The sequence below is a fragment of the Odocoileus virginianus genome, chromosome 4, assembly GCF_023699985.2.
Source record: "Odocoileus virginianus isolate 20LAN1187 ecotype Illinois chromosome 4, Ovbor_1.2, whole genome shotgun sequence".
NCBI classification, from domain to species: Eukaryota; Metazoa; Chordata; class Mammalia; order Artiodactyla; family Cervidae; genus Odocoileus; species Odocoileus virginianus.
In genome coordinates this window covers 10,643,341-10,670,094 of record NC_069677.1, presented here as the reverse complement: position 1 = coordinate 10,670,094, position 26,754 = coordinate 10,643,341, and the positions used below count along the sequence as shown (strand labels likewise).

Sequence of the window (26,754 nt, the reverse complement as noted above, 5' to 3'; positions counted from 1 at the left end):
AAATAGTGACCCTTAGATCATGCCAAGAGATGATCTCTTTAGTGGGACTGCTGTAGTATTCCCAATTCTGCCACTTCAGACTGTCTGGGTGCCCCTGCATGAGGCCTGGAGAAGGGTTGGGCAGCAGGCTGCCTGCACCCCCTTCTTCAAGGCAGGTAATATAAAACAACAGAAGCCCTTGCCAGCTTCCCCTGCGGGGAGCTAGCGCTCACTTCAGCTCAGGGGTCAGGGCACCCGACTGTTGAAAGCCTCTGAGGGGCTTGGCTGGGGTGAAGCATGGCTGTGTGGTCAACATCTGCTTCTAAATTTGCATCTGGGCTATGTTCTATTTGTGACAGGAAGAAACTCAGCAGAGGAGATGTTGAAAAGGGCGCCCCAGAAAACACAGCCCTGGGGCACCCTGTCGTCATGCTCCATGCCCACCCCAGACCCTGCACCCTGTGCTTACAAGAGAAGTGGGAACAGAGTGGGCCCTACTAGCCAGCAACCTGGAAGAAGCAGGGTGCTCAGGGGCAAGGCCTCAGCTACAAGTGACTCCCATGGCTATTCTGTGAGTCACCCAAGCCCTGTTAGTTTTCATCCTGCTGATCCTGCTGATCCTGCTCATCCTGCTCATCCTGCTGAGTTCCCAGGATGTTCTGAGGGCCTGAGCCTTCCCAGAGCCTAGTGCTGAGAAGACACCTAAGTGCTGTCTGTGGGCACTCACACTGCCCACAGCGGGGTGCCTGAACCTTGAATCTGCGCCCCCTAGAACCCAAGCATTGAGGAAGGTAACCAGCAGGTACCCAGCAGATGAGAGAAGGTTAGGGAGCATGAAAGGCCAACCTCTCCTCTATCAAGTGGGTTCCCAGTGTCGAGGAGCGAATAGTGACCCCCGGGACCCTCAAGAATCATCTGCCACACCATGGGCTGCTGGTGCCTGACCTGGAGCTGGCCCTGCATTGGGAGGGAGGCCCCCCCAAAGCAAGGTAATTGTTTGAGTGCATTGGCAGAGCCACAGGAACATGTGCTCAGCTCTCTGTCCATGTGGGGGTAACATACACACGTTCCCAATCATGAACTGACAGGTACAGGTGCCCGTCAGGTAGATCCCATGTACATGTGGCTGATATAAACATATACACATAGACACTCACAAACACACACATGTCCCGGGATAGATTTGTACTGAAGAGCACTGTAGGGTGGGATAGGAAAATTACAAGTCAGGTTCCAACCCTTTTCCCTACTAGCCATCTCTGTGAGTTTAAGCCTCATTTTTCTCACCTGTAAGAACTGTTGCTGACACCAGCCTCACAGATCTGTCATGAGTAAGTGAGATGGAATATATGAGATGGATTAGGTCTACGGTAGGACCTGGTGCAGGTGCCAGCCCCTAAAGTGCACATGATATGGACAAGTGCAGGAAATGAGTTGCCCAAGAGCCCAACACTGCAACCTAGAAACCCTGAGTCTCCCCTCCTTCCCTTTACAATGGGCACAAGAATGCTGTGAACCTCACTGGGCTGTTGTGGGGACAAGAAACACAGTGGCTGTGAGTCATGAAAGATGGAGGGTGCTACATAAAACATGGTTATTAGCAGGCAGAGGCGCCTTTGACTATCTGCCTCCACTGCTTCCCCTGGTCTGAGCAGCGCCTTCTTGGGCTGGTCAGAGCCCAGACCTGCCAGCAGATGGCAGCCTTGTGGGATTTGACGGCTGATCTGCTGTAAGCCCAGCACAGCATGGGTATGGTACAGCCCCTTTCCCGAGCCCCTTTCCCCAGCTGGTCATGGACAGTGTTAACACTGAGCTAAAAAATCCCGAGCCCTCTCCGTGACAGACGAAGAAAAAGGGTCACTTGGGTAGGGATTAGAGGGTGTTTTCGTTTCACGAGCAGGTGGAGGGGACCCAGCAGATGGGGGCACCTTGTGAGGAGAAGGAATAACCACCCCAGTATTCAAGGGGCATGGAATGAGACTCAGGGTCACTGGGCAAGTTTAGTGGGGCTGCACAATCTAGACCAAGCAGCTCCATCACAGCTCTCAGCAGCTTTAGTCTTTACTCTTCCTTGACTGAGTGTCAATTGTATTATTTTTATAATATACTTAAATAAAGTATTCCTATTTCTGGATGCCTACCTTAGCTGATTCTTTTTTTTTTTTTCCTTTTTAAGCTAGAGCTGGAAAGATAAAGGGTGACCAAAGTCAGGGAGGGCCCTGCCCTAAACCTAGGTCTGGTGTAGGTGTGTTAGGGTCACAGGTCCATGGTCCTCTCTTCCCTGGAGCCAACCTGTGGCCAAGGTCCTGCCTGCCCTGCCCTCCCTACCGCCCTTGGCCCAGAAAGCCCCTTGATCTGTATTGATCCTTTGAATTCTTCAGGAACCGTGTTGGCCAATGCAGTTGCCAGGTGTCCCTGATGCTACAGAGCAGCCCGGCCAGAGCGGTCCTGCGGTGAGTGTCCCCTGGGGGTTGCCAGGCCAGGCCCTATGCCACTGTCCACCCACCTTCCTCCTGGTCCCAGCAGGCCCAGCTCAGCAGCCCCAGATTGTTTGTATCCTCTAGCTGAGGCTGCCGGAGCCAAGACAGAGAGATTGGAAGGAGAATAAGGGAGGGAGAAGGGGGGGGGGGGGTAAATTTTTTTCTTTTTTTTTTTTTTTTTTGCACACACCCTTATAAGGCTACTGAAGTCATTACCGATGTAACAAACCAACTAAGCAAGCAAGCGCCTCTCACCAAAGTTCCCTTCTATAAACACGGCCTGGCCAGCCCCCCTGGCCTCCCCTTTCCTCCGCCCTCCCTCCCTCCCTCCCTCGGGGATTTGCTCTCCCTGACGTCTCTTTCTTACCCGGCCCCTTTTCCTCCTGCTACTTTCCTTTTTCCCTTCACTGGTTGCAGGGGGAGGGAGCCTGCCAGCTGCGAGGGCCTCTGTGGCCGAGGAGCTGGTGCTGATGGTGGCGGTGGTGGTGCCAGCTACGGGAGCCTGAGGCCTGGCTGGCCGGCGGCGAGAGGGCAGGGTGCCCCCGCGGAAGACGACGGCGAGGACGTGCGTGGGGTGCTCAAGAGGCGCGTGGAGACACGGCAGCACACGGAGGAGGCCGTTCGCCAGCAGGAGGTGGAGCAGCTGGACTTCCGTGACCTCCTGGGCAAGAAGGTGAGCACCAAGACCTTGTCTGAAGAGGACCTGAAGGAGATCCCAGCTGAGCAGCTGGACTTCCGCGACCTCCTGGGCAAGAAGGTGAGTACAAAGACCTTGTCTGAAGAGGACCTGAAGGAGATCCCAGCTGAGCAGATGGATTTCCGCGCCAACCTGCAGCGGCAAGTGAAGCCAAAGACCCTGTCAGAGGAGGAAAGGAAGGTGCATGGCCCCCAGCAGGTGGACTTCCGCTCTGTCCTGGCCAAGAAGGGGACTCCCAAGACCCCTGTGCCTGAGAAGGTACCCCCTCCAAAACCTGCCACCCCAGATTTTCGCTCGGTGTTGGGCAGTAAGAAAAAATTACCAACAGAGAATGGTAGCGATAACACTGAGGCCTTGAATGCCAAGGCAGCAGAAGGTCCCAAGCCTGTGGGCAATGCCCAGCCCTCAGGGTTCCTGAAACCCATTGGCAACACCAAGCTGGCTGATGCCCCCAAACCTTTGGGCAGCACCAAGCCAGCAGAGACCCCCAAACCCTTGGGCAGCACCAAGCCAGCAGAGACCCCCAAACCCTTGGGCAGCACCAAGCCAGCAGAGACCCCCAAACCCTTGGGCAGCACCAAGCCAGCAGAGACACCCAAACCCTTGGGCAGCACCAAGCCAGCAGAGACACCCAAACCCTTGAGTAACGTCAAGCCAGCCGAGACCCCCAAGCCCTTGGGTAACGTCAAGCCAGCCGAGACCCCCAAACCCTTGGGTAACGTCAAGCCAGCCGAGACCCCCAAACCCTTGGGTAACGTCAAGCCAGCCGAGACCCCCAAACCCTTGGGTAACGTCAAGCCAGCCGAGACCCCCAAACCCTTGGGTAACGTCAAGCCAGCCGAGACCCCCAAACCCTTGGGTAACGTCAAGCCAGCTGAGCCCCCCAAACCCTTGGGTAACGTCAAGCCAGCCGAGACCCCCAAACCTTTGGGTAATGTCAAGCCAGCCGAGACCCCCAAACCTGTGGGCAATGCCAAGCCAGCTGAGATCCTCAAACCTGTGGGCAACGCCAAGCCAGCTGAGACCCCCAAACCCTTGAGTAACGTCAAGCCAGCCGAGACCCCCAAATCTGTGGGCAACACCAAGCCAGCTGAGACCCCCAAACCCTTGAGTAACGTCAAGCCAGCCGAGACCCCCAAATCTGTGGGCAACACCAAGCCAGCTGAGACCCCTAAACCCTTGGATAATGCCAAGCCAGCTGAGGCCCCCAAACACTTGGGCAATGCCAAGCCAGCTGAAATCCCAAAATCCACTGGGAAAGAAGAACTTAAGAAGGAGGTTAAGAATGATGTGAACTGCAAGAAGAGCCATGCAGGGGCCACAGATAGTGAAAAGAGACCAGAGAACCAAGGGACAGCCCCGACCTTCAAGGAGAAGCTGCGAGATCTCCGTGTGGCAGAGGGTCAGAAGCTGCTGCTCCTGTGCCAAGTGTCCTCTGACCCCCCGGCCACCATCACCTGGACACTGAATGGAAAGACGCTCAAGACCACCAAGTTCATCGTCCTCTCCCAAGAAGGTAAAATGGCTGGGGCCGGGAGGAAGGGAAACCCTGTCCTAGTCACTGTCCGCTCCCAGAGCCCTGCTTGTTGACAATGCTCATAGCCCAGAGCTGGGTGGGATGGGCCGCTTTCTGTGTCTCTCATTCACAGGCTTAGTGCCTGCCCAGGACCTGGGGCACACACTCCACTGCTGGAAGTCAGGGGCGGGAGTCTGGTCCTAGGGCACATTCCCAGACCTCAGCTTCTGTCTGGCAGAGCTGCCTCATGTCACCCCTAGGCGTGGCTCCTCAGAGGAGCCCTGGGTCTGGGCTGATACCCCATCTCTGGCCCAGAGAGGGCTCCAATCACAGGCTTGGACATGGGGGCACTAGGGCTGGGACTGGCCGGGGGCTTGGGGCTGAGAGCTGCCTTTGAAGCAGCATTTTTGGTTCAGGGCACGGTTTGTAGTGATGGGATATGATTTGAGGTCAACAACAACTTGAGTCTTGATAACACTGTGGGTTTAAAGGGACCTGAAGGGGAAGCAGCCAGGCGGACAGAGCCACTCACTTCCTAATTTGGATGAGGCTTGTTTGCTGGTATTTCACATTCTTGGGTTGTGGAGAGAAGGGGGGGTGGTGCATAAATCCTGCCATCTGGGGCCTTTCAGCATTTGGAATTCTCAGATGGGCCAGTTTATACCTAGAGAAGAGATGGGAGTGAAAGGGTCTTTTCCCTGACCCCTCCATTTGGTTTGAAATGTTTTCATAAATTCCAGTCTTGAACGAGAGCTCCAAGGATAGCAGGCTTCTCACACCCCACTCTCGTGGCCAGCACTGGAATAGAGTCTGGCCTGAACCCAAGGCTGAGGCTGGTGGCCCTGGACAGGGCAGGGTACATGGCTCCCTGGGAAGCGACACTTTTCCCTTGGGGAGTGGAGGGCGGCCACTGCGGAGGCCCCGGGAGGACAAGTCCTGTCAAATCCTGATCAGCTGAGACAGAAGCACTCCCCTGGCCGCACTGCCCTCCTCCTATCCTCTGACAGCACCCCTCTCCACCCCCTCCCTCACCCTTCATCTGGCTTCCTTCCTTCCTCTTTAAAACCCTAATGAAGCACTTGAAGAAAGCATTATCCCTCTCAGCTCACGATGGAGTTTCTCTCTTCACTCTGCCACTCCGACAGCTAATCTGGGCTGGCTGAGTGTTTTGAATCTAACTGCTGAAGGAGTAAAGGGGAGACTGGCCCAGAGAGAGGAAAAGGGTTTTCCACTAATGTGTTGACATGATAGCTTTTCCATGTGAAAATCCTCAGTTTGGTAGGGGCCTCCAGAAGTCATCTGATCCATCCCCCTGTCTCTGCTCATTCTGGCCGTCCACACACAGGAGGGCCTGGGGGATCACCATGATGGGCTGAGATGTCCAGAGCAGTGGATGCCAAGCCTTCCCTGCCACCTCTGTCAGCCTGTCCTGGTTGGAAAGTGTAGGCATAAGACTGACTCGAAACCTTGACCAGGAGTATTTCCCATCTTACCCTGTGGTGACCTCTCAGAGCAGGACGGAAAGTGAGCTGCTGCCATCCTGGGGACAGGTGTGGTCCCACAGGTCTGCTCATGGTGAGAGGCATGGCTGCACCACCCTTAGGGAAGCCAAGGTTGGCACAGCTGAGGACAATGTCCACAGCCGTACAGCTGTTCTGGGACCTACGTAGAAACTGCAGAGCCACCAAGAGCTGCTTATAAACAGTTCACTGGACGAAGAGGTGAAAGCAGACCTCAGCCCTGGTCTCAGGCACACCCCCAAGCCCTTAGGCACAGGCTGCTCATTCCCAGGGTGTGGGGTGGGTCGTATCTTCTGGGCACCGAGAGCCTTTTACACTGGCTACTCCAGTATTGCCTCCCACAGAAACCACTTCAGATGGACAGTTTAGGTCCAAAGCTGAAGAAGAAGAAATGATTTTAAAAGGCCAGCACAAGGAGAAGTTTGGTGAGGGGACAGGATTATAGAGATAGCCCCAAGTCCAACCTTTAAAAATATTCTAAATATTTGTAATTCCTCTTTGAAAAATAAGAATAGCTTGCATTCATTGAACACCACGTGCCAGATAGTGACCTAGGCATCTTATTCTTTTCACTCATTTAATCCTCGTAACCAGTATACTGCCCTTGTAACAGAGAAGTTAACGGCTTTGCCAGAGGTTGCACAGCTAATTAGTAACAGAGCTGGTCTTGGAATATAGGCAGGTGAGTTCCAGTGCCTAGACCACTCTGCTCCATCACATCTTAGTTATTATAATTCTTGTCAGCATGTCAGCATGCTGGTCCTTCCCTGATCAACTTCCCCGAGAGCGTTGCCTATGAAGGGAAAAGGCTAATGATTGTTCATTCCTCGACACTGTCAACAGTTGTCAAGAGGCTGGAAGACTGGTGGTGGGCTCTGGGCTGGTGAGTTTTGGTGTTTTCACTGCAGTGGAGGAAGCCGACCTTGCAACGGGCCTGCTGTCTTGCCAAGGTAGGGAGGGGGCTTGGTCTCAGAGCAGCAACTGCACTCTGTCCACCATCCCTTCTCTAGCGCTTCACTCTCGAAATCTTCAGGAGCCCAGGTCAAACACACACCCAGGAGAAAGCCTGGGGTAAAGCCTTGTCAGTGACCGCTTCCACAAACCCCACTGCAGGGAGCAGAGCCTCTGAGAGGTGTGAGTGAATCTTTTCTCAATAGACCTGGAAGGGAGGACACATGCACACAGTGATAAACCTCTTCCAGCCAAGTGCCAGTGATGAGCAGGAGGAGAGGGAGCTGAGTGCTGGGCCACAGGGAGAGGCTGGTGGTGAAAGGGCTGGACCTTGATCTGAAGCGTGGAGGCGGGCAGGGCTCCCAGCAGGGAGGGTGTGGACTTCCCAGATAGGAGCATGGACAGCAGCCGAGGAGGCCGGCTCCCCGCTGCCAGCATCCTCTAGGCTGGAGAGGGAGGTGAGGTCCATTCCATCCTCTACCATGCTGAAGAACTCAATTCTAAAGACAGTAGGAGCCCTGTAAGAGTTGGGAAGGGGAGTGATAGACACAAAGCTGGGATTTAGGGGCTTTGATTGATTCTGTGCCCAAAGACAAGGAAAAGGCGTCCTGAAGAGGTTGGGGAGAAACATGGTGAGGCCTGGACTAGCAAGGTAGCCATGGCCACAGACAGGAAATGACCGGTTTAAGAAGCAAGGGCAGAGTTAACAGAACCTGGTGCCTAGGTTGGAATGGAGTTGGGGGCAGGGGGTGGTAAGGAAGAGGAGGGTGTTCAAGACCACTGAGTGTCTGTGAGGGGGTGACTGGGTTGTAGTGATGGCATCAGTGGAAATAAGGAAGCTGGCATTTTGAGGTGTTTGTAGGGAGAAGGGGGTTGCTAAGTGGGTTTCTCCATCCTTCACACCCTACTGATTATCCTCTCGACCCCCACCTCCCTGACTCAGCACCCTTCTCACTCCACTGCACTGAACCGTGTGCTGTTCCCTCGACTAAGATCAAAGTTCACTTCCTCCAAGCCTCGCTCCCAGACTGTGGTCCCCAGGCCTTTGGCCATGGCAGACCCTTGTGCTCTCCCGCCATCAGTGTGCACGTCTGTGACCTGCTGCTAGTGGATACTGTTTATAGGTTTTAGGGGGAGCTTCTCTGAACTCTGTAGCTTGAATAGGGCTCATAGCCCATGGGCCCCACAGAACATGATTATGTTCACTCCATCTAGTGCCAAGAGAGCAGAAGAGGTATGGTGACAGTCAATTGAATTGACTGCATTCTTTTTTGTTTGTTTGTTTGTTTTTTTACTGCATTCTTGGAGGAACTCTTGGAAGTGTCCTTGCTTTTCCTGCATCTCCCAGAGCTACAGGGCTCACTTACAGCAACTGGGCCTGCCCTTGGGCCTGCAGGGTGGCCTTACCAGGCCCTTCTGGACCTGCAGCAGAGCTGCTCAGGCCTTGGCCCAGGACTGGGAGGCCAGTGGCCAGACAGGGAGCTCTGTGCTGCTGCTGAGAATTTCTTTCATCTTTATGCCTTATTTTCTGTCCCCAGGCCAGGTTTCTTCCCCCAGCAAACATTTCTCCTCATCTATTAATGAGAATTCATTTTCGTTGTGTTGTCAATGGGTGATTCATTTTTTCTTGCCATTAGTGTGGGATCTTGTAAAGGCTTTTTCAAAATCTATGTAAGTCCATCCCACAAAACACAAGGATCTACACCGCACTTACTATGTGTAAGGCAGTATTCCAGCCCATGTCATTGGATGCATAATCCACTTGAAGAATTCTGAGTTAAGAATTTCTTTCCCTTTTAGAAACCGTATTATCTCTTTCAAGGGTCAGTTATGTTCGATCAAGTGTTCATGACTTTTTCTTGCATAGATCCTACCAGATCACCTGTTCCAGAAATATGCCTTGGTCATTCTCAGAATGATTTTTTTTTTAACTGACGGTGTTCCAGGCTCAGGAAAAACATTCACAATAGTCACAGGCACTGCCCTCCAACCGCTAGGGTGGGAGAGAGGCATGTGTTTAGTAATGGCCTTGGGAGGTGAACTCAGTGCATAGAAGAGGCCTGTCTATGGCTGGGGGTGTTTCAATATGGCCTTGTCCCCGAAGAGGTGACCCAGAGCTGAGTAGCACTGTCCTGATGAGCTGGGGCACTGACACAGAGAACAGCCTCAGCAGAGCCTCTGGGGCTTGGGACCACTCCCTCCACCTCACACACCCCACCTCCCCTCTCCCCACACTCAGAACATAGGCAGGATGGGGGGAGGGGGCCTTCAGACTCTGTGACCTTGAGGGGCTCTCCCAAGGAGGGTTCTAGCTGAGCCATTCATTGGATCCCTGGTTCCCATCCCCCTCACCTTCTCAAAATTCCCCACCAGACTGAGGCTTCTCAAAAAAACTCTGGGAAATGGTTTTTCTTCTGGAGGTCAGGAATAAGCTGTCCCACAGGAAATACCAGATTCTTCAATCTGGGCTAGCCCAGCCTCCAAGCCTGCCGGGGGCCCTCCCCCAACCCACACACATGGCCAGGGGTCTAGGCTCTGAGCAGCTTGGAAAAGCTGCCTTTGTGATATCCCACCCATCCCCCACCTCCCACCCCAGCCCCCGCCGTGAAGGGCGAGGGCTCTTGTCTACATGTTCTGCCTCTTCTGGGGTCTCACTACTGTTTTGTGCCATTTTGGTTTAAGGCTGAAGGCAGCTGGGGGACTGAAGCTGAGAGACAGTCAGAGATTCGACCAGGAGGTTTGTTGGGAGTGGGCCTTAGCCTCAGACTGAGGAAAAATGGCAGGATGGGGTCCGTGTCTTCTAAGCTTCAAGTTTGGAGGCCAGAGGTCATCTTCTCATGCCCCTGCCTCTCGGATGAATGGAAACTTCTCTCTCTAAAAGATAGTTTCTCTCATTCCCTGATTTCTGTGCCTCATAGTTCTCACTTTCATGACAGAATTCCTAAAAATCCTGCCTAAATCCTTTCTGTTGCCGTTTCTGCAAATTAACCACAGGGGACAGAGACCCTGAGGCATTGCTGTACGCTGTAGGACAGTGCAGGGAGGCCCTGCTGAAGGATGGGGTCTAAATGAGAGTGTAGGAGGGAAGGGGTGCAGATCAGCCATCCTGACCCAGGGAGTTGGTGGAACTGAGGTTTCCCTGTTGAAGACTTTACCCAGGTGCCAGGAAATAAACAACGCTTCTATCTCGCTTTCTCTTCCAGCCTTGGTAAGATTCTCTGTGCAGAACTGACGTCACCCTTCCTCTCTCCGAGTGTCCTTGTATTTGTTGGTCAAGTCTGTGTGTCTGTCTGATGGGGGCACAGGTACTTTTTCGATCAGAGGCCGTGCCTCTGCACATTCACACCTGGGATGCATAGAGCTCTGCTGGCTCAGGACCAGTGACTTGCGCCGGGCAGTGTGGTGGAGAGGGAGGTGGCCAGAGCTCTAGATGGCAGGATGCGCATGGCTCCGGCTGTGTCCTCTTCTTCATGTGATGACAGCTGCCAAGACAACAGGCCAGCTTCGAGCAGGATGCCGTGCTGCTGGCTTGTGCGTGTGTCTGATGGCAGGAGCGAGAGCACTGCTGCCCCCCTGCCTGGCCCAGCAGGCCCAGTCCTCAGGTGGTCTCTCCCCACACCCTCAGGGAAACTCCCCAAAGGGGTCCATCAGAGAAGGAGCCAGCCCTGGGATGAGAGAGCCAGGGTGGGCAAGGACCAGACTCCTGAGTATACACCCAACCTGACCCTTCCTTCCCTCAACCAGACCGGAAGAGGCGTGCTGGGGCAAGGGCAGACCCGTGGAAAAGAGAGCTGTCCCATCCCTCTCGGAGGGGACCAAAAGACCCTCCCCTGGGGGAGGCAGCCCCTCAGTGCCCCTCTCCCAGCCCAAGGCCCCTCGTCAGCCAGGAGTGTCAGCACAGATACCACTCCTGAAAAGCCAGCTCCAGGGTCCCTGGCTGGTCTCTTGTCTCCTTCCAGCAGATCTGCCCACAGGCCAGTGTCCCTGCTGGGCAGGGGTTCCTGCCCTCCCCCACTCACCTGTTTGTTCAGAACGTCCTTTTCTAGAATGCATTCCCAGAAGCATCGCGGTAAGCTGGTGGAGCGTCCTCACCGGCCTCTGTCCCTACCACAGTCTGGGGACCTGAGCTTGTCTCTCTGGTGACGTCCAGTGCGAGGGCCTGGGCCATCTGCCCCTTGTATTGTGCTACTGCCTTCCAAGGGCAGGGGCTATTTCTCTCTCTTCTTCTTACCTTGCTATTGTGTATTTCTATGAGAGAACTCGCTGGAAGCGGGGGTTGGGTGTATTTAGGGATCAGTTATCTTGCATCTGGGTTATCTGTGGGCTTTGATGAGGAGAGCGAGTTGGTTCCCACGGGACCTGTGACTTCTGGGCTCCTGAGGATGCCTGTGTGAAGCACACTCACTGTGATACTCCTAGTGCTGGGCAGATGTTGGGCTCAGACCTGGTCCACTCAACACTTCTTCCTCCCACCCACAGGTTCCTTGTGCTCCGTCTCCATCGAGAAGGCACTGCCCGAGGACAGAGGCTTATACAAGTGTATAGCCAAGAACAGTGCCGGTCAGGCTGAGTGCTCCTGCCAAGTCACCGTGGACGGTAGGTGGTACCCACCCACCACAGCCCCACACAGAGTCCCACTTCTCAGCGCCCACCATCCCTGAACAGACCTGCACCCAAAGCTGCCATCCCTACCAGAGGCATTCTCATCGTGGGTGACAAACCATCTTTTGCAACATGAGACAGAAAGAGAAGTGGCAGCTCTGCTTGATGGCTCCTTGTGGCCTTGCAGCCCTGCCCTCAGCTGGGAGGAGGGCTGCTTACCTTGTGGGCCCCCTCCCCGGTCCTAACTGCCCCCCCATGCCAGGCAGGGAAGCCGGACACAAGACAGGAGGAGAAAGGAGAGAAGACACACCCACAGGAAAATGACTACATAGGGTTTTACAAGCTGAAACAAACAAGTGTCAGTGCGGCTGGGCAGACCCGTGAGGAGGGAGCAGAGTGGGGTCCAAGTGGGGGCACTTCTTCCAGGAGGTGAGTCGGGGCTGAGGCCTTGGGTAGAGGGGACAGGCCTGCCTCTGTGACTAGAGAGGAATAATCATAATGTAACAGAGGGAGGGGATGAGAGCTGTGAGGGCAGAGCTCTGCCAGGTCTGAGTGGAGCTTCCTGGGAGGAGGGGGCGAGTCCAGTCCTGTGGGCATCTGTCTGTCCTAAAGGCACACGGGTGGTGTGTTTGTGAGTCTCCTGCTCTCCTCTGTGTAGGTTAGAATTGTGTTTGGAAGGAGATTAGATGGTTTAGGCCACCACCTCCACTTGATATGACAGGACACTGGGCCATTCAGGGAAGGGAAAGTGTCCCTCATGGGGTTTCCTGCTCTATTAGGGCCAAGCTAGGGCCAGAGTCCCATCTTGGCACTCACATCCAGGGCCCATTCTCAGTATTTTGTTACTTTCCTGCAATGACCTACAAAGGTAGTTAGGGGAAACAATTTCTTGCCTTTGAAATGCCTGGTTAGTAACTATCAGTGACATGTTAAAAGCTAGTGTCCAAATAAGGCATCTTGAAGACCAGCTTTGTTGTTCCTCTGACTGTGAACACGATCACTTGACTTCTAAACTCCTAACCTGTTTCACAAGATGTGGAATCGTTGTCTCTGTTCTAGATATTGTAATGTGATTTCCTGGTCATGAAAGCCAAGATCGTGATACACAATGAGCGGGAGAAAAGGAAGGAGAGTCTTAACAACCAAAGTCTTTAAACACACACACGCAATGGCAACACAAATTAAATCGTCAGTTGCCAATAGTAAACCTGAGTTTGTAAAATGCTGTGTGTGTTTCCCTGGAGTTCTGTGAATGTGTTTGTCACAGATGTTCTGAGTTCAAGGGAGCAGATTCGATGGGTGGAAGTGTGCAGTCAGTTTAGAAGGGGGTTTGAAGCATGTGTTTTGAGGCTAAGGGACTGCTGCTCCTGATTCCTCCTGTCACCCACCCAGGTCAGATCCTGTTTCTTTCTAGACAGGTGTTGCAGAATAGCGTTCCTGGAAACTTGGCCTCAGAAGCCTATTTCTAACAGCCCACACTTGGGAACCATGATGATTTCAGAAGGAAGCCCCTCTTGCTGATGAGGTTATCTGCTTTTGGAATCCCTGGCCTCTTTAGGTCCTATTTACATGTCCAGCTAAAGGCAGGACAGCAATTCATTCTTATCTGCAAAGCGTCAGCACCTTTTCCAGAAAGAGCAAAATGGTTTATTTTTAAAACCAAACTTGTTTTCAAAAGTAAAATTTCCTTTTTCCTTACAGAATATATTTGGGGATATTTTTAAAGGTTTGGGGAATTCATTCTGCAACTCAAGGCGCTTTTGTTGCCCCTAAGTTGGTCTCCTTAGTAGACTCCCTTAGTAGACTAATAGACTCCCTTGCTGTCTCCATGAACCTTGACCATCATAATTTATCTGTGGTTTCTTTGGAGGGGCCCTTGCAGGGTTTGGCCTCAAACTACAGATTGGGAGTTGGGTCTTAGGAGAAGAGCTAGGAAAGGGATCAGAGGGAAACCAGCTGAGATAATAGGGCTGACTTCAGGTTAACTGGATTTTGTTTTATATATTTTTTCAAAGGGAAAAAAGGATAGCCCCTTCCACAGCCACCTTCTTTTCCCTCTTGCTACACATGGAAATATGTTCTTGTCCTGCATGTGAGTTGCTTTCTTGCCACATTTAGCTTTATCTTTCCATCAAGAGCCACCTCTGAGCCCTTGGTAAAGGACTGCAGACTTCTGAGCTGCTCCCTGGCCCCCTTTCAGCATCTTTCCCACTGCGCTTCTCTCAGCTGAATAGGCTTTGAGTCCTGCTCTGTCCCCTGATCCTCTCAGCTCTCCCCACTCCCTTACTCAATAATACCTGGTGGAAGCACCCAATGGGTCCATGCACCATTTGATGTTATAGGCAAATTTGTGTGTGTTTGTGGATTAGAGCATTTTTTAAAAGAGTCCATAGTTTTTAACCAAATTCTTAAAATAAGTCATGAATTGAAATAGAGTGAAAAACCACTTGCCCTAAGAAGTTACCTTGACTGAACTTTTAAGCCCAGTCATTGTGCAGGGTCTTCCATTTTTCTCCATCTTCAGCTGCCCGCTACATCTCTGGATAAGACATGTCTTGCATCTCTCCTAAGGGGCTGCAAGGTCCCTCTCCACTAGAGGTGAGGAACACAGCTGCTACTGATGTCAGACTGGCCTCGCCCCTGACAGTCACTCACCATCATTCAGGTAGCCTGTGCTGGATACCACTTAGATTCTATGTCTGTGGCCAACAGAATGATATATTTCAAGACCTCATGAAAATGACTTTGGCTCATTGGCTGTTCTGTATTAGCCACACTGCTGCCTCCCTCTTACAGTAGAGACACAGGGAGGTAGCCTTTATATCGCAGCACATCTGGCTCTTAATCCTGCTGCTTTGGTGCTCTGTGCACTGTCTTGATTATGGTCATGCTGCCATTCCATTCAAGGTAGCAGCAGGCATGTCAGCTTGTACTGCAGAAAGCAGCTGAAGCCTGAAGTGGGTAAGGATTTGTCAGAAAAACCCTAACGAGAAGAAAAGGCTGGGCTTCAAGGCCTGCCATGGCCAAAATCTCTTGTGCATTTTTAGTTTATGCAACAATTGGGCAGGATATCCTTCTCATTGGGAAAACCCAGGTTCAGTAAGGGTCAGAAGGCTTCCCCAGTCACTCAGACAGTACAGAGATGCTGTGTCCCTGAGTGTCTCTGATTCCAAAGCCCAGGCCCTCCAAGCCACCCTGTTCAGGTAACTCACCCAGCATGAGTTACCCTGGCTGGACTCGAACCCAGGTGTGTCTGGTTCTGAAGTCTGCACCTTTCTCTGGGCTATGTGGCGCCCCTGTATAGTGAATAACACTGAAGTTTCCACTGTCTGACACAGCCAGGTCTCCCTTACTAACAGCCTTTCTTGCTAGGAAATCCTGCACCTCTGTGAGTGGCCCAGGTGAGAAGTGAGAAGGCAAAGCCCTTTGTAGGCCCCAACTCCAAGACAGGGCAGCTCTAGCCACCCTGCCCAGCTGCCCCGCCAGGGGCTTCGGGCCTCAGCCACCTGTGAGATCAGAGGTTTCACAACCATGGAGGGTGGTGTGTGTGTGGGTGGGGGGTAGTGTTCCAATGGGCATTCGTTCAGCCAGTATGTGAGCCAGTGCCCACCCTGCCAGGCAGTGCCCCTGGGGCTAAGGTTCAGAGCAATGAATGAAACAGAAGATCCTGGTCTCAGAGCCTTTACACTGGAGTGAGGGAGAGACAAAAACACGGACAAGCAGATAAGTCCTACAGTCTCAGGTGATGACACGTGCTGTGGAGAAAGCAAAACGGGGCAATGGGGAGGGTGAGGCCTGTCTGAACAGAGGCCTGAAGACGTGTGGGAAGGAGTCTCAGCAGTAGGAAGGAAGAGTAAGGGCAGGAAGCTCAGCCCTGAGCTGAGGCTGTGAGCAGGCGCTCCCAGAAAGAGAGGTAAGGAGACCAGCGTGGCTGAGCACCAGGCCAGGGGCAGAGTGTGGGAAATGAGGCTGAGGACCTGCAAGGTCATGTGGGCTGCAACAGGACACCAGATTTTATTCTAAGTGAAATGGGACAACATTGGACATGGTAAAGGATCCCTCAGGTGGTGACCAGACCCAGGAGGAGGCGAGGAGAGCAGGTGCGAGGTGGCCGCGATGTCCAGGGAGCTTAGGCTCCATGGAAGAGGTGGGAAATGACCAGATTGATCATGTTCTGACAGCACAGCTGTTAGGATTTGCTGAGGAACTGGAAAAAGAGAGAAAGGGAAGTCAAAGGTAACCCTTAGTTTTTGTGAGAGAGCACATGTCAGTGGTGGTACCAGCTACTGAAGTTAGAATGTGGGGTGGTAGGGTGAGGGCAGAGTCAAGTATGTGAAATTTAAGGGGTCCATAAGACATCCATAAGATATCCAAGGGGGCTTGTCACGTTGGCTGACATTTAGACGAATCTGGAGTTGAGGCAGGAGTCAGGGTTGGAGGCAGGATATGAGGAGTCAGCTGCATGAGACCATTGAATGTCCTAGGATTAAATGGGGTCCCTAAGGGTGGATGTGGATGGCAGAGAAAAGGAGAGAGCCCAACACGAGAAACAGGGCAGGATAGTGGTCTGCAAAGGAGACAAGAGGATTGGCTGCCATGAGATAGGAAGAAATCGAGGAGAGAGGGTTGTCCTGGAGGCCAGAGAGTGATCATTTCCGCAAGAAAGGATGATGGAGGTCAATACGTCAGATGCCCCTGCCAAGTAGAATAAGATGAACCTGAGCATTGGCCTTTGGATTTGGCAACTTGAGGTGGTTTGTAACTGTGATAAGGGAGTTTCAAGCCTAACTTGTGGTGTATACAGCTAACAACGTATGCCTTGGCTCCTAACTGCTGCAGTCCACTGCCACTATGTCCAGGTAACTCTTCTGATTGCTGAATTGACTTCGACCCACTCTTCTTTTCTTGGCTTTGATCTGCTATCACTCCCATTTGTTCTTGATATCGACTCAGGCAGCTAATGTGTATTAGGCTGAACTAAATCAAATTACCATTTTAGCAGGTCAAAAGCACCTGAACATTGGCAAACCGTATGGTTCAACCTGAAACATGGGTATAAAGTACTTAGCATCATACCAGCATGAACTGGGACTTCCCAGGTGGCACTAGTGGTAAAGAACCTGCCTGCCAATGCAGGAGACATAAGAGACATGGGTTCAGTCCCTGGGTTGGGGAGATCCCCTAGAGGAAGGCATGGCAACCCACTCCAGTATTCTTGCCTAGAGAATCCCATGGGCAGAGGAGCCTGGTGGGCTACAGTCCATGGTGTCTCAAAGAGTCAGACATGACTGAAGCAACTTAGCACAGATGCCCAGGCATGGACTAAGTACCCAATAAATGCCAGCTGTTACTCCACATCTCATCCCCTCCTCTGGGAGGTGTGGCTATTCTCATTTTCCTGGTGAAGAAGATCAGGAGCTTCCCCAAGGCCTCATGGTCACCGGCCTGCAGAGCTGGGAAGATGCTCATTCTGGTCCGACCTCTCCCCCTAGTCTTGCCAGCATGCTGCTTGCTCTGGGGCAGAGAGAGAGAGGCTAGCCCCGCTGCCCTACCCATTCTGGGGGCTCCTGGAAGCTCAGAAACCTCCCAGAAGCCTCCCAAGACATCGTTCCCCCTACTGAGAGTTGCAGCTCTGAGAGTGACCTCTCTTAGGGGAAATAGAAGGAGAAAGGCTGCAGTGGAGCCTAAGCCCAGAGCTAGCCCAGGAGTGGAAGGGGTGAGGTGTTGTCCATATAAGGATGTGTATTCCTCTCTATGTCGAGGCCCCCCATCTCCCCACACCACCACCTTCCTCCCCGTGCTTCTTTGGGGGCACAAGCAGGCCAGCAAAGGACTTCCAGCTCTGGGGCCCAGATCTAGAAATGGAGTTCAGTTTCATCACAAGCTGATTAAAATAGACAGAAAATACATGCTGCTCTTAAACTTTTATAACTATTATTTTTATCCCCCGGGCAGCCGTGTGAGCACAAAGCTGGTTCTGATTAAGCACATGGTCCTCCCAACCCACTCCTTGCTGTGGTTCTCATGGACAGACTGACAGTTAATGGCTTGTGGTGCAGGCACAACCCCCAAGGGGGTGGGGGCACTGCAGAGGAAAGAGGGGGCTCCTCCCACCCCTGCAGTGCTCCACATCTGCGGGAGTGCCTGATTTGACAGTGAAAGTTGAGCCCCTTTTCCCAGGGCCAGATGGAAAGATAAGTCCAGGGAACCTCTACAAACAAAACTCAAAGCACATACAGTTGTGTCTGACTCTTGGTGACCCCATGGACTGTAGCCCGCCAGGCTCACAATTCACTGTAAAGCAGTCACCCACGCTCTGAGGACGGATGCAGAGGAAGGAAACATAGAGCAGGGCCTCTGGGAAGGATTTCTGAAGGGGGTAGATTTTAAAGTGGATTTGGGAAGGAGGCCAGGCAATGTGGCAAACAGGAGAAGTGAATGAATAGGTAAATGATCACCATTGCATGCCTTCTTTCCCTAGAGTCTTGCAGCGCTGCAAGGCAGAGAAAATAAGTGTCATTTCCTTTGTACAAATGTGGAAATAGAGACCCGGAGCATGATCCCAGGATTGCTGATGACAAAGGCGAAACTAGAGCCCTCCTCTCTCCTTCCTGACTCTAGTGGTGCTCAGAAGCAAAGCCCACCACAACCCCACGAGGAGAGAAGGAATCTCAGTCCCTGTCTGCCTTTGTTCAGGCATTCAGGGAGACTGGGCCTCTCATCCTTTGCTTGCTTGGGCCTCAGTCTCCCCATCATTAAAATAAAAAGTCTTGATCGTTCTTTACCTCCCTCCTCTGATGCCCTGGAACTCACTGGGAAAAAGATGGCGAGAAGAGTGCTAATGCCAAGGAAAAGAGGACTGTGTGTACCTACTCTGTCCTTGCCTCCTCTTCCTTAAAAGGGGGGGAAACAAAGAAATGTCTAGGTGTGCCTTTCTTTGAATTGTTATTGGTGCTGTCAATGCTGGTCTGGAAGGAAGGGAAGAAGGGAGGGCCTTAGACAAGGGAAACTAGACTCATCTCATGACCTTGGTTTATGGCAGCCTCATCCACAAATGTCAAGGGAAGCATGGACAGGTTTTCCTGACTCTAGCAGTAGTCCCTGAAACCCGCCCCTACCTCTGCTCTCACCCACATACCCACCCACCTGAGGAGAGAGACTAGCAGTTTTCAGCCTGGCAGCATATTATTGACACCTAGCCCCCCAACCCATACCAATCAAGTTGGGATCTGGGGAGTGCAATACCAAGGTACAGGTGCTTCTAATGGGCAGCCAAGGTTGAGAACCAAAGGTTGATAAATATGTACTGAGGATTTTTCTGTAGATGACAATGACCACTATGTCCCGGGAGAATACTCAATAAGAGAAAATGAAATCATCCCTTCCCCATGGCACTTCCTGCTCCTTCATCCGTGTCCACAGGGAGACCAGTGTGGGGCCAGCCCACTGAGGAGACAGGACACAGACCATGTCGCTACAGGTGGCGGGGGCTCTGACTCATCATCTGGGGCTTTTTGGCTCTTACAGAAGGCGGCAAAGGATAACACGCAGCTGGGAATGGCAGCAGGGCAGGGGGATTCCTGGATTACCCAGCTAACAAAGAGTGGGCCGGCCTTGGGTTAGGAGGGAAGTCTACTGGTATAAAGGAATATATAGGGACAGACCCACATACTAGAGCAGGAGAGGAATCCAATGCCATCTAGAAGGAGCAATGCATCCTGAGAGTAGCACTGAGTGTGCATGCCGGGGGAGTCTGCATGCTGGGCTAGAGTGCCCAGCCCCTAGTTCTGCGCTTATGTGCCCACCCGCCAGAGCCCCTAGTGTCCAGTCTAGCAGACAGCACGTGTTAGCAGCCAGGATTGCCCCACTCTGGAGGAGGGACAGGGAGATGGCCCTTCCTCACCAGCCAAGCCACAGGAATGTGGCCAAGCCTCAGCTGGAAAGTCCCACCCCCTCCTTTCTCCCTAGTACTTCCTCTTCAGGGGCAGGAAAAGGATGCACAGGAAGGGGCTCTGAGTGGGGGAGGCTCCCTCCTAGCACGGTCTCTGAAGGGAGTTCCTTGTGGGGAAAATGCTGGAATCTAGTGATAGCGGTATAGCCAGCTACCGCTACCTTCTTATCCTGGTCCGCGGGCAGTTTCCCTGCAACTTGCTCCATTCTGGTCTCTTCAAGGCCCAGTGAGGGCCTTTTCCTTTTCCACTCAGCCCAGCCCAGCACTGTGTTACCCTTGGCAATTTAAAAACAAAAACAAAAAAAGCACAATGTGAGAGTTGCAAGTTAAGCTCTATTTAGGGCAAAAAGAGGACTATAACCCAGGAGACAGCACCTCAGATAGCTCTGAAAAACTACTCCAAAGAGATGGGGTGGAAAGGTAAGTATATATGAAATTTTGGTGAAGGGTGAATACATGCAATCAAACACATATTTTTCCAGAAGGTTTCTGCTAGTCTTGTGAAACTTGTGCTAGTCACCAAAAACAGTCATCACCATGAAGGATTTTAGTGTTTTTCTAGATATGAGGAGATACAAGAATTGGGCTCCTAAAATTTGCTCCTGAAAATATGTTTATCTGAAGATGTATCCTGCCAGTTTCCTACACCCTGCCCTCCCAGAGCACAGAGTGCCTCAGTTCTGTTCTCCACTCTGAACTCCTTTCAGGAGGTATTGGAGGTCAGCAGCACATTATTGAATCTTTGTGGAAGTAGAAGGCAAGAGCCTATGCCAAGTGCCAGTTTGTAGTTGACACCCTGCTGCCAAGGGGGGGCTTCCCCTGGCATCATCCACACTTGGTGTGAATGTGAAGAGGGAGAGTGGAGGACAGGCCTGAGGAGTCATGTAGCATTTCAGCTCTGCCCAGAGGCTACCACTGCGGGGTTCCACTGAGTTCACTTTGGGGAGGATGCAGAAATCCCCATGACAGGCCCAAGGTTCAGTCCAGAGCGAGTGAGGCATGCCGACTGCCTGCTCAGAGGCCTCCATCTGATCTGGAGGTCTGACTGTCAGTGCTCTTGTTCCAAGGGAGTTACAGCAAACGGAGGCCTCAAGACCCCTCCAGATCGTGAGCCCAAGGGCAACCATCCTGTGCCCTGCTTCCTCAGTTTAAGAGAACTCTCTGCACAGAGCAGGCTTCTGGAAGTCCATAATGTTTAGCCCAAATGGGTTAAGACCCAGTGAAGGGAAAGGCAGGGCCTGGGTGAGCAGAGGGCCCTGCTGATGTGATTCTGCTGGCCCGCACCCACAGCAGAGGTGGAAGTGCTCACCAGCTGCCAGGGTAGCCTGTCCATCCTTCTTCAGGGGGACTGTGCTCTGTACTTGATGTATAAGGCCTGATGGCACAACTGCTCCTTCTTTGGTGCTCTTGATGCCAGCCCAGGTGCCATCTGCCCCATAGCATGAAGGGCCCTCCGAGTGGAGCAGGTTGGGGAGGACTATCGTGGTGGTGGTGGAGGTGGGATTTTTATTGCAATGTTTCTTCTGCTTCTTTCCCTGGGTGGCTGCTGACTCATATTTGTTGTTCCCATTTAGTTCCAGATGCCCCCGCCAGCGAGAATGCCAAGGCCCCGGAGATGAAAGCCCGGAGGCCAAAGAGCTCTCTTCCTCCAGTGCTGGGAACAGAGAGTAAGTACCTGTTCAACTCTTCCAGGCGAGCCCAGAACCAAGGGCCGCCACTGCCTTGCCCGTGCTCCGCAGAGCCTGGCCTCTGACCTCACCCTGGTACCCCGTGAGCTCCTGATGACCCCCCTCACCCCTCCCATGTCTTCAGGCCTGAGGACATCCACGTCCTCTGTCAGCCCCACTCAGGCCCCACCTGACCCCTGGGAGACCATCCCCTAGTCTCTCTCAGCTGTCTTTCCTGCCGGATGCACCTTCTCCAGGGAGGGCTCTGACCAGATCAGTCCCAGCTGGAGTGCCCAGTCACCTGCAGAGCCCACCAGCCCCATACGAGTGAACCTTTCCAGGTGGCCGCCCTGGCACACCTGCCACACATGCACACCCTTCTGACATCGCACCTCAGCCTTTCCTTCTGAGTGCTGCCCCGCCCCCGGCTCCTTTCTCCTGTTTTATCCTCAAGGCAAGCCGAGCTCCTCTGCGTGCTCCAGCCATCCGTGTGCTCCTCCCCTCATGCCTTTGCTTGGGCATCTCTGCCTTCAGACAGACTCCCACGGAAAAGCCATCTCATCCCTGAGTTTGTCCTTGCCCTGCCTGAAAGGAGCTCTTCCCTCCTGTGAGCCCCCGTAGTCCTCAGCACCCACTTCTGCCAGAAGGCTGTCTCCTTCCCTGTGTCACAGTGACATGTCTGTCTCATCCTCCCTCCTACTTCGTAAGGTCATGGGGCCAACTCAGGGGCGCGCCTTTCAGGATGATGGTGCTGTGACCTATTCACAGAAGGGCCTTACCCACATCTTTTGGAATCAGCTGTGGTCTAAACAGCTGAGCAGGAATGGGGCTTTTTCTGAGACTCTGCATGGCTTTCTCCCTGTTTTTGGATCTCGGCTCCTCCAGGATCCCCTCATCTTATGGGGGGTGCTTTTACAGGCCCATAAAAATGTTTTAATATCTTATAAAATTAGGAAGAGAATTAACTTTTAGATCAAAGATGTTTTAATCTTTAATATTAATATTCATCTTTATACCAATGCAGTTATAAAATGTAACTTACATATATCCATATATTTTTTTTCTTTAATGAATGAAAGTGAAAGTGAAAGTGAAGTCTCTCAGTTGTGTCCGACTCTTTGCGACCCCATGGACTGTAGCCTACCAGGCTCCTCAGTCCATGGAATTTTCCAGTTAAGAGTACTGGAGTGGATTGCCATTTCCTTCTCCAGGGGATCTTCCGGGGCCCTGAAAGGCAACGGTGCTTAGAGTCCACAAAGATCATAAGGCAGCCCTGGCTTCTCCTACTGATGAATTATTGTCTAATTTTGTTAGAACTTTGCCTTAAAAGCTCCAGTGTTAACAGGAGGTGTGGGGTTTCCTGGACATCCCCAACACACTCTTTCTGTGTTTTAAAGAGCAAAAGACAAGACAAACTCCTGAATACCTGTGCTAACAAGGGAAGCAAGCGAGGGTAATTCACAGGCTGCCTCCACTTTTCCATTACAAGGCAGTGTTCTGGAACTTGGTTTTATTCGCATCTCATCAAAGAAACATATTTCCCTCCCCAGTGAGGAGCTTGGGTTCCTCATGCACATACAAGCCAGGCTGTCAGGGGCGGCCCCGCTCAGCCTGCAGTATGCTGTGCCAACTGAACTGGAGTGATAATTTCTCATGGATATCTAACTACCCAGGAGCCTCCAAGTATCCAAAGTGGACATTTAATGAGTTGTTGGAAATGCAGAAACAATTCTTTTAAAAAACCCGGTGAGAATGGGTTAGTGATTTTATCTTCTGAAAGGATTTCTTGGGCCTGTGCTGTTAGTTATGGGAGCAAATCAGCAGGAGAGACGTGGGCTCTTAGAAGAGCACAACTGGCAGTGAACTGGGTCTGAGTGATTGTTCTTCCCTCCTGGGGGCAGAAGCAGGGATCCCTGGGGTTCCAGCTGGGAAGTCAGCAGTCTCCTGTTCTCCGCCCTGGCACATCCATTCCATTGAGATCCCCAGGGAAGGGAGATGGGGTGGGAGGAGAGTTGTGAAAGAGAGACACAAGCTGGAGGCAGTGAGCAGCCTCGAGGGTTTGTTGCCCTGGAGAAGAAGTCTTCAGAAAACCCTGGTCGGGTTGTCATCATGCACTTCTAGGGAAGGGGCTCGCAACCCTGGCTGCATATTAAATTCACCTAGGGACCATTTTAAAAATGCTGCCGCCTGCTCTACCCCAGACTCATTGGATCAGTACCTCCTCTGGTGGTGGGCAGCTTCAGTATTTGTTTCAGCTTCTGGGCCATTCCAAGGTGCTGCCAGTCAGGCTGGAGAGCAGCTGCTCCAGAGGGAAGCCCGGTGCCCTTGCATCTCTGGTCTTGAGAAAGCAGAAGCAGGTCTTCTCTACTGCCTCCCTTAAATGTGGAACCACCTGGGGGCTCCTCAGTCCCAGGTCCTTGTGTATTCTAGCACCCGCCTTTACGGAGGGAGCAAGATACTCTGTGGTAGAGGCTGAACCCCATGGTTCTTTCCCCTGCAGAGGGCGCAGGGAATGGGGCTCAGCAGGCAGTGCTGCTTGAAAGGTGGGGCAGGGCTGGCTGAAAGTGCTTTCTCTCCCTAGCAGACACACACATCTGTGATTGGCATTAACTCCAGCCAACACTGCTTGTCTGCTGAAGGGAAATTTCACTCTGTGTAGAAGAGCCTTCAAGTTGGAGTCACAGACAGATGTCTTATTCCCAAAAGGATGGAAGTGTGTGTCTCCGTGTATGGTAATGGCCACATTGAATCTCTTTGCTGATCCCCTCATTACCCCAGCCATCACCCCCTGGGATGCTGAGAACCTGCAAGTTCCCTGGGTACCTGTACACCACCATGGGGCTTCCTTCCCAGGAGATTCCTGAGAAGGTAGCTGCCTGGAGACATGAAATGAAGGGGGTGTCTTTCAGGTCTGCAACCTGAGTTCTTTTCTCACTTTGGGGGATAATTTGTATTATTTTTTAATTACATACATTAAATATGCATGTCTTCTTGTTTAAACATTTTGAATAGTACAGTTTACCCAGTACATGAAAGCCTTCTTTCATCTTACCCCTAATTCCACTCACCTCCTTAAATATATTCACAATTACTCTTTTATAAATATTCTCATATACACATGCAAATATATCAGTTGAATTTTTTCCCACAGAGGTGGAATTATGCAGTCTGTGCACCCCTTCAACTTGTCTTATTCTGTTAGCATTGCCATCCTCTGTCCCAGACATTTCTGATTCCATGATAAAGCCCAGATTCTCATGTCATTGAGTGGTCTGGCTGTGTATGTGTATTCGTTTTTGTCAGGGACTGGGAAGTACCTAATATAACCAGGAAATACATCTTTCCTCTAGTGACCAAGGGAAAGCTGAGTGGTTTCCTTGTCAAACAGATGGTGACCAGATCCATGTCTGGTGGCCTCCCCTCCCCAGCTTGAATGTTTGGTCCTGTGAAGAGCTGTCAGGTATGAGATTGGATGGTCATCATCCACACATTGCCTAAGAGCCCCTGAGGCCACCACTGGAGCCAAGTTCTGGGGAATGTGAGGAAAAAGCCAGGCTGATTTGCCCAAATCCAAGGGGCTGGATGAGAGAAAACTGGTGAAAGTACAAGTTAACCTGCTGGACACCAGCTCACAAGTACAGAAGTGAGGAGGGGGTCAGATTTGGGAAGTGTGGGAAGATTTCTGAATGAGGGAGATGGTGAACCAGGTTATGAAGGAGGAGAGAAATGTGGTTTGGTTGATGAGGAATAACATTCCTTTTATTGAGGAAAGACTGGAGGGAGAAATGTACAAGTGCATTTCTTGATCACAAGGGCCTCTGATTCAATGATCTGCCCATCACACAAAACAAGAGTTTCCTTGAGCACCTATGTAGCAGGCATCGTCTTAGACACTCAGTCTGTATTGCTTCAGACAAGTCTCATTCCACTGAGCTAATTGTATTAGTTGTTCCCACTTTATAGATGAGCAAAACCGAGTCTTAGAGAACTAAACTGTCCTGCCCAGAGTCTCACAGATGGTAAGATGTGGGCACTGTGAGGGCAACCCTGATCCACATTCCTCCCGCACCACTCTGTGCCTTCCACAATCTCAGGGCCGTCCTTGTGCTGTCCATACAGCGGAGGTACTGTCCTCCAGGGGGACAGAGGTCTGACTGCCATCAGAGCTGCAGGGAGAAAAAGGTGACAGCTGGTATGCTTTCCTGGTTCTTGAGACCTGTCAGGGTCTTTTCTGCATGCCTCTCAGTGGGAATTTTTTTATAACTTTATTCTGGCATAATTTCAAATTTACAGAAAAGGTGCAAGAATAGTATAAGAAACTCTTGTACACCATTTACTTAGATTCATCCATTATTTACATTTTGTCCTATTGTTTTGTCATTCTATATGTATAAACTCATATATATATATATATATATATATATATATATATATATAGCATTCATCAAATATTCACATCTATATATATGAAGTTGTTCAGTCGTATCTGACTCTTTGCAACCCCATGGACCATAGCCTACCAGGCTTCTCCGTCCATGGGATTTCCCAGGCAAGAATACTGGAGTGGGTTGCCATTTCCTTCTCCAGGAGATCTTCCTGACCCAGGGCTTGAACCCGGGTCTCCTGCATTGTAAGCAGACGCTTTACCATCTGAGCCATGAGGGAAGACTTCCCTCTATATGTATAATACCATTTGTATGCTATATTTGTTCATACATATTCACCATTCACCATATAGAGATGGATTTTCCTCATGGTTCAGCTGGTAAAGAATCTGCCTGCATGGAGAAGGAAATGGTAACCCACTCCAGTATTCTTGCCTGGAAAAGTCCATGGACAGAGGAGCCTGGCGGGCTGCAGTCCATGGGATTACATGACTGAGCATGTGTGCAGGAGGGTGGAGGGAAATGGGTTGGTAGCAATAAAGTGGTAGAACTAAAAAAAAAAAAAAAAAAAAAGAATCTGCCTGCAATGTGGGAGACCTGGGTTTGATTCCTGGATTAGGAAGATCCCCTGGAGAAGGGAATGGCTACCTACTCCAGTATTATGGCCTGGAGAATTCCCCCTGTATAGTCCATGGGGTTGCGAAGAGTTGGACAAGACTGAGCGACTTTCACTTTCATATAGAGACAAATATATATACTGCTTACAAATAGACATCATGCCCTTAACCTCTAAGTGTCTTATTGTGTATCTTCTCTTAAAATCAGGACATCTACATTGAACTTATACTATCTAACCCACAGTCCCATATTTGACTTTTGTCAATTGTCCATTCTTCTTTCTGGCTGCTTTTCCCTCTCTTGATGGGGATGTAGTGTCTGTACTCCTGGAAAACTTTATGCACACCTCCAGCCCAGAGTGGCTCGTCTCCCACATTTGAAGAAGGAA

At 51.6% G+C, this 26,754-nt stretch overlaps 1 protein-coding gene across 5 annotated transcripts in view; it reads left to right on the top strand.

Moving 5' to 3' along the window:
* The window catches only part of MYLK (myosin light chain kinase), a 282,381-nt gene that overhangs the window by 195,762 nt on the left and 59,865 nt on the right, over positions 1-26,754 (top strand). For 4 of the 5 annotated variants that reach the window (XM_070466095.1, XM_070466096.1, XM_070466094.1 and 1 more), the window contains 4 exons: positions 2,361-2,432; positions 2,877-4,672; positions 11,623-11,739; positions 21,271-21,363. In XM_070466095.1, coding sequence (XP_070322196.1) covers positions 2,361-2,432; positions 2,877-4,672; positions 11,623-11,739; positions 21,271-21,363 — 2,078 coding nt within the window. Of the gene's footprint in view, positions 1-2,360; positions 2,433-2,876; positions 4,673-11,622; positions 11,740-12,072; positions 12,175-21,270; positions 21,364-26,754 lie in introns of those variants that run through there. The other variant, XM_020899488.2, reaches the window with a different exon arrangement.